The 7,480-nt window shown below is 33.6% G+C and overlaps 1 protein-coding gene across 2 annotated transcripts; it reads right to left on the bottom strand.

Moving 5' to 3' along the window:
* Positions 1 to 479: 479 nt before the first annotated feature.
* On the bottom strand, positions 480 to 5,173 carry LOC108329457 (protein FATTY ACID EXPORT 3, chloroplastic). Of its 2 annotated transcripts, none has more exons than XM_017563666.2 (7): positions 4,653 to 5,173; positions 4,168 to 4,555; positions 2,987 to 3,154; positions 1,606 to 1,652; positions 1,479 to 1,507; positions 943 to 1,045; positions 480 to 859 (listed from the first exon to the last, which is right to left on the bottom strand). In XM_017563666.2, the coding sequence occupies exons 1-6, from the start codon at positions 4,872 to 4,874 to the stop codon at positions 955 to 957; spliced, it is 945 nt and encodes a 314-aa protein (XP_017419155.1). In that variant the 5' UTR covers positions 4,875 to 5,173; the 3' UTR covers positions 480 to 859; positions 943 to 954. The 2 variants fall into 2 exon arrangements, with proteins under 2 accessions (XP_017419155.1, XP_052729742.1); XM_052873782.1 differs by having other exon boundaries at positions 3,110 to 3,154; positions 4,653 to 5,125.
* Positions 5,174 to 7,480: the final 2,307 nt, after the last annotated feature.

Raw genomic sequence — 7,480 nt, forward strand, 5'->3', positions numbered from 1 at the left:
AATTAGAAAATCAACGGTATACGCAGGAAGAAACTGGTTGCTAAACCGTGATCACTGAGATCAAAGAGTGACAAGTCACTCGCAATTATATAATTTTTTACTAATGTAAACAATTATATTATTTTTTATTAATGCAAAAATACTAGAATTTAACAATAGCCATGTCTTCGGAAGACCTCAAAAGTCTCAGTTACATATTTAGTTCTCCAATTCACTAACTAATATAACATAGCATCAGTATTTTTGACTTGTTATCCCTTATAAACATTCTCACAATTTTATTTATCATTAACATATTAGCTGTATATCAAAAACTATTTTAAACTTCTTAACTTTTAAAAAGAGTACAGCATTCTCTTTCTAAGAAAGAGAAAACTCAAAAAAATAAAATAAAAATAGAACAAAATTTTTGAAGTATTGTTCTGTCAAAAGCAAATTAGGTCAGCTAAAAACCAAAACAAAAAATAACGCAGATGGCCTCAGTCCAAAATTAATTTCATATAAATTCAAAACTTTCTGCATCATCCAAACACATCTAAAGTATCTGCCTGCTGACTTATATATATTAGAATCTGTAACCCTCCAAGCTACCATCTGCAGCTTACGATATATCTAGATTTTAGTAATATCCCAGCTCAGAGAGGTTACTCATAAATAATAGAATATTAGTAATGTTCCACAAAATTCACTACCAAGGGAAATTATATCCACGCTCTCCAAGCTCCATTTGGTCTTTTAGTCTTTGATGACCCAGCCCGTGAAAAACCATAGAAAAAATTATCACCAAAATTTATTCTGACCATCATCGTAGATCTTCAGTATTTTACCTGATCTTCACGCCGATCTTCAATTTTTTACACTGGGTAGCAAATACAAATAGATTATACAGTAGTAAAAAGACATTTTGGTTTAAAATGGCATCTATGATTTTAAAAGACCGACCTCATCGTAGAACTAGTTTCCTGGTTCAGTTTCCAAGTTTGTGCCATTTTGTTGACTACGTTCCAGTACTATTCTATAGATATAAAATGCCACTACTGCACCACTGCAGATGTGAAATAAAGTCGTTACATACAAAGTATTAATAGAAAGATCAAAAGCATTAAACAAATATTGACTGTAAGCCAAATGATATTCCATTTCCAATCTACTTTTACAGTTTAATTGAAACTTCATGTAAGTTTTCCATTTCGGTCTTTTACCAGAAGTATTGTATTCCAAAGCTTCTGGCAGAATTGCAATATTTCAGCATTCAGAATTTCCAATTAAACAACCATTTGTTGGATCAAACTAAATGCAATCTAACACCTCAACTTCATAGCATTCAAAAAATCTGGTTTTAGATCAACCGTCTAATTTGTGTTAAGAATGAAATAGCAGCAAGTTACTAAGATTATCTCTCATTAACGTAACAATTAACTCCAAAATGAAGACTAAAAAAAGTTCACGTGTAAGTAAAATAATGATTTTTCAAGAACCTGATCAGAGCAGTGAAATAAGAGGATCCCTGGAAAAACAAAAGAATGTGAAACTATCAAATATTTGAAACCGATATTAATTTTATTTGCATGAAAGTTAAATTTATATTGATAATGAATGCCTTACTTTGCCTATCGAGTTTATCTCCCGCAGAAACAGTATACTTGCTATAGCTGCAAGTCCAACAAGTTAAAATAAGCTTCAAGATAGAGAAACAAATAAATACACAATTGAAAAAGTTAAATGCATAGTTAGTCTGAAACTAATAAACTAAATTAGATTTTGACCCAAAAAAAGGTTGATGAGTGTTTTTTAAGTATAAGACCATATGCATACTTCATGGAAACAATCCCACTCGAATAGTTGGTAAAGTTCTTTCTCCAATTATTTAACATACTACATCTGCAGTCAAACTCGAAACCGTTGATTAAATTGGAACAGTCCAATACCAGTTAATCCATGAAGATGGAAACATAATTTCATTATATGTAAAAGTGTAAAGAATGTTTTATTTCTTCTTTAATTACAGCATAGTTGACTACAATTTGCTTTGTATTTAAAATATTGTGAACAAAAACAAAGCAAAGCAAATAGTCTCCTGTTCAAGTCTTATGGATGGAAAAAAGTAGGCACTAGGAAAGTTTTGCCCCCTTGAAAGAATGCATATAATGCAGGATAACTTGAATTAGTCTGGAATTAATGTAGGTAACTTTTCAGTACCAAGGATCTCATCCAAAAAAATAAATATCAAGGATAGAAGGCATCAATTATACAGAAAAGTAACATTAATCCCTAAAATTATGCAATAGTTCTCTGAGACAAGTTCCAAGTTAGCATTGCAATGGTTATAAGTAGAAAGGCCAGTTTTGGTTTCCAACTCATATTTGAAGATTAAAAAAAGAAGCTCAAATGTTTTTTTAAGAAATACAAGTAAATCGGAATTCCCCAAACACAAAGCCCGTCCATTGAACTGTTTAAGTATCAGTGCCGACTCTGATTTTATATGAAAATATTAAATTCACCTCCCCAATTTTCATCAATATAAAATTCATGCATACAAGTTCGTTGCATTCACAAAACCAACTGAATCTATTTGTCAATTAAACCAATTGGTCACATAATAGTACAATACTATTGCAAAGCTAACGAGATGAATATTTGTGCATGTTTGGTTCAACTTAGTTGAGAAAGTAACCCTTTTTTGTTTTTGCCGCTCCCTGCGAAAACTGTAGAAAAGTAATAATTTCCAAAAATAATTTGCTCTTAGTGAGCTAATATATCATATTCTTATAACCCAGTTATGTACTGAATGAAGGGAAAGAAATAAGGATAGAAATAAAAAGCCAATTGAATTGGAAAATATGTGTTTCACTTATTATAATCAAAATATTTAAAAGGGCATTTGAAAGGAATACAAGAATTATATTTAAGCAAATTCAAACGCATTTATTTTTGCAATTCTTTTAAATGGGATATCTTCAGTTAAATAATAAGCATATGATCTCACCAGCTTGGCCCTTCAAAGCAAGAGCAGAGGAGCGTCCTCTTTTATATGATTTCAGACTCAAAATGCTTAAAGCAAGCAGGGCACCACCTAAAATCACGCCAAACCTTATGGCTGCAAGGTTACCTGTTATCATAAAGGAAAGGAAGCCACCAAGAGAAAGCAGCAACCCTACAAAGAATATGAATACGACAAACATATTAAACAAAGTACAGAGGGGAAAGCAGACGATAAATATCCCCAGTCAACATAATAGAAGTCATATAATAATATTTTTGGGGTGATAGTGGGTATCGTGTCTGGAACCTGGAAGCCTAGAGTGGCATTTAATGAGATTACATCTATAGAACTGATGTTGAGGCCCGAGGCCCATAAGCAAGGCACTTAAATCGTCCCAACATCTAAAAAGATTCCAGCGTCAGTCTCTGTGTGAAGAATGGATAATATTTATGTAGTTTTATTACAGGATGATGCCCGTTAACACCAGTAATCATCAGCAGACATACAATTCCTAGCAAAGGCTAATTATTATCAGCTATCAATTCAAATCCTTATTAGCTGCCACCCTCCTAACAAGTGAACGAGACCAAGACATTTAAAATATATGAGCAGTGTAATATTGGGTACGAATTCAGTTATAAAATCTAAACAAATTTGAACATGAGAAATGGAATCTCGATTCACAATACACTAGTAAAATGATAAAAAGTAGTTTATATTGTAACAGCTTTACAGCTACCATTCACCTCTTGTAAAAAGTGTCCTAAACAGGATTTTCCATAATATGTAATTCCTCTTCTTCATTTACTCCCGTCAAGTTTAACACACGCTAACTTGAGTATGAGAGTGTTTCACCTTCGTTCTGCAATTACCCTATGAAAATAATCTTAGATTTGAGCTTATGACCTAACCTACTTACCAAACAAATACAACTCATAAAAACATTGCCTAAGCTTATAAGCACTACTCAAATGAGCTGATGTGTCGATGGCTACACATTGCAACATATCACTCCAGCTTTCTAGTCAGACTACCCGTGTGACCACAATTAAGACGACAAATCTATATCAAGGAATTAACAACTCTCTCAAATTGCTCCCTGCATTATATTAGGAAAGAGACTCTAGCACTAATAACAATCCCATACAAAACTCAACTACGCAAAAACACATGATTATTCATACCATACGGTAGGCCAACATAGAAGTCCCTCAGTCCAGACAACTTATGGATATCATCCGATGGCGTGGTGAACGTGTCCACAATGTCCTTCACCTCCGGCGAACTCTCTGCCGCCGCGGACAAATATTCCTTCCCTTCATCGGTGATCTCCTTCGCGGCGGTGCTCAACTCGTGCTTGGTCTTATCAGCCAGCACCTTCAGCTGCACCGTGGTGTCCTTCAGAATGACACCGGCCTTCTTCGAGTACAACTCGTAAGCGTCCTGAGATACGCCCCGAAACTTCTCCGCCTGTTCCCTGAAAGTGTCCAGCGTCTGTTTCCACGCCTCCTGCGACTCCTCAGACCCCGCATGGGCATCACGCTCCTTCTCCACTTCGATCTCCCCGTGTTCCTACACAGTTCCCCAATCCAAATCACAAATTCATATACACTTCCACGGTAACTGACTAACGAAGTAATCGACAAACTAATTCGCTTCTGAGTCTTACCGAATCTTGGTGAGAAGCGGTGAAAGCGACAGTTAACGGTTTCCGGCGGTGGAGGGTGAGGAAGGAGGCGGCGAGGGCGTTAGGTGGAGCGGCGTTAAGAGCGCGGGGTTTGAATAAGGGGTTGAAGTTGGATGTACGGGGAAACTTGTTGAATGGGAGAGAGAAATTAGAATGGGCGAGTTTAGGGTTTAGCACCGAAACTGAATCCATTGTGAAAGTCATGGTGAATGGAAGGCTAAGAGAGGGAGAGGGAGAGATGGTGAAGCTGGAGAGAAGTGAAGGCTACGAGGGAGAGAAAGCTGTGAAGAAAGCAATGGGATTTATAGTAATGGCGATGGAAAATAAGATTGGAGTAAAATGTGTTTGCGAAATGTCCTAAACCACCCACGACGCAAGACGCAAGACGCAAAGGAGGGAAGAGATGATTCGTGTGCTGCGTACTACACTCCTGAGAAGGTGACACCTGTATTCAAGTACTCATCGTAACCTATATTTCCGTTGGAATATCCCAAGTCCAAGTAATTGTTCTACTGTCTCTTCCTAATCGCCTCCTTCTTAATTCCGTTTCCATATTTTTACTTCAGAAGGCAGGAATAAATTAATTAACTTACTTTTTTAAAATATATTAGTAATTTATCGTTAGAATATGGAAAATTATCAAAATGGGTTGAAATCCGTGAGTCAACCCAGTTAATCACGGGTTGAGTTAGAAAAAAATGTAAAAATTTTGATACGAGTCAATTTTGACCCGGCTCGCTAAGAACTCGGCTCACCCAGATTGAACCTGTGCTGAGTCGGGTTGGCTCATCAATCCACCTATTTTTTTATTGAAATCAAATTAGTTAAATTAATTATTCAAATCCTATTTTTTTTATTGAAATCAAATTAATTAAATTAATTATTCAAAACACACAACCCTTACTTCGCAGTAGAGCTTTTCGTGCTGGGTTGTGTTGTTGTCTATCCAAAAGTTTCACTCTACTATATATTTTTTATCAAACGGTTGTGTATGTCTCATTTAAACTAAATTGACAAAATTTTATGCTATCAAATAGACTTCTTTTGTTTCATTTCAAAATAAAAGGGTGAAAAAAAGTTAAGTGAGCCAATGAGCCAACCTGTTAACCCACAATCCGTGGTGGGTCGGGTCAGATTCAAATTTTTTTGGCTTACTAATAAATGAGCCGGGTTGGGTTGGCTCACTAAATGGACAACCCGTAGTGGGTCGAGTTAGATCGGACCGGATTACCTGTTTTGACAACTCTACGAAAAACTATATTTAGGATGTAAAATCAAGCGTGCTACACTTTTTACGTCTTAATTAACAAATTTCTCCTTTAGTTTTTTTGGTTAGCAAACTAATAATTGTAGTAATAGAATTGAGTAAAAAAAGTGCATTACTAATATTAGTTTTTTTTGTATCTTTTTGTGTCAAATGCTTGTACATTTTTTTAATGTCCAATTTATATCGAATTATTTGTAAATTTGTATTTCATGTTAATTATTTTAACCTCAAATATTTATTATATTTTATTTCATTTTTCGGAAAATTGTCATTCTTCTCCTAACTTAATCTTTAAAATTACATAAATTGTTTTATATTTGTTTTTATAAATAAGAGAGGTATATTTTTTTTCCACCGAGTTTATCCATATTTAATCAGCGATTGCACTTGTGAAGGTTGAAGTGTAAGTAGTCTGTGGTGCAAGAAAGGGATAGGATTCTAATAAAAGCCTTGTTTATTAGACACTCTGCCTTTTGCTTCACAACAAAACCAAAGAACCAATTCCCATCAGAAAAACAAATTCAAGTTTATATGAAAATAACAACAATAATGAAAACCAACGTTAAATTGTTTAGGCTGATATAAAATATGTCACAAGAGTTTGATTCAATTATATATATATATATATATATATATATATATATATATATATATATATATATATATATATATATATATATATATATATATATATATATATATTACTGATTTGATCATTAAATTTTATACCCGTAATCATCTCATTTTTTTAATACCTTAACTGTTATTTTATAATGAAAAGCATGAATTAGTTTACTTAGCAGCATTAAATTTGTTAATAATTTATATATTTTTTTAAATGCAGATATTAGATAATGTATTTTCACATGAGGAAATGTTTATATTAAAAAGACAATCAATGAATGGATTATATGAAAGGAGGTTTACAAATAGAAAATGGGACCAAACATAAAATAAGAGAGACACAAGTTATTATCAAAAGCTTAACCAAACACCTTTAATCACGATGCAATGTTTTTAAAGTATAAAAGAATTCTTGAGAAAGGAGATGGAAAGAAGAATCATTCCCAATCACAATTTTGGTTAACTCGATTCTCGGTCTTTATGCCTTTCAGTGAAAACCAACTTAGTTTTCTAATATTAGAACTAAACATGAAGATCGAAATCATTCTGATTGGTTTATGTAGATATTCTTATTTAGATTAACTTTAGTTTATAAGAATAATTATGTAAAGTATTTTAAATGAAAAATTTCACATAAGTAATTTCAAATTCAACTTTTTTTTACTAGATTTTTACGAAATTAAAGGTCAAATTAAGTTAACTTAAACTAAAGGATCAATTTATTCGATAGGGTTAAACGCTTAGTAAAAGGATGAGGAGGGTTGTCTAAGGTTGAAAGTCGAGACGAGTTTTTCAGGTTGAAGGATGAGATAAGTCGTTCGATTTAAAGGTATAGACGAATCAGCTTATAGTAAAGGTCGAGACGAGTTGGCCAAAGTTGAAGATTAAGACAAGTTGTCTTGAGCCTAGAGTCAAGGCG

Source organism: Vigna angularis, chromosome 2, assembly GCF_016808095.1.
Source record: "Vigna angularis cultivar LongXiaoDou No.4 chromosome 2, ASM1680809v1, whole genome shotgun sequence".
Taxonomy (NCBI): domain Eukaryota; kingdom Viridiplantae; phylum Streptophyta; class Magnoliopsida; order Fabales; family Fabaceae; genus Vigna; species Vigna angularis.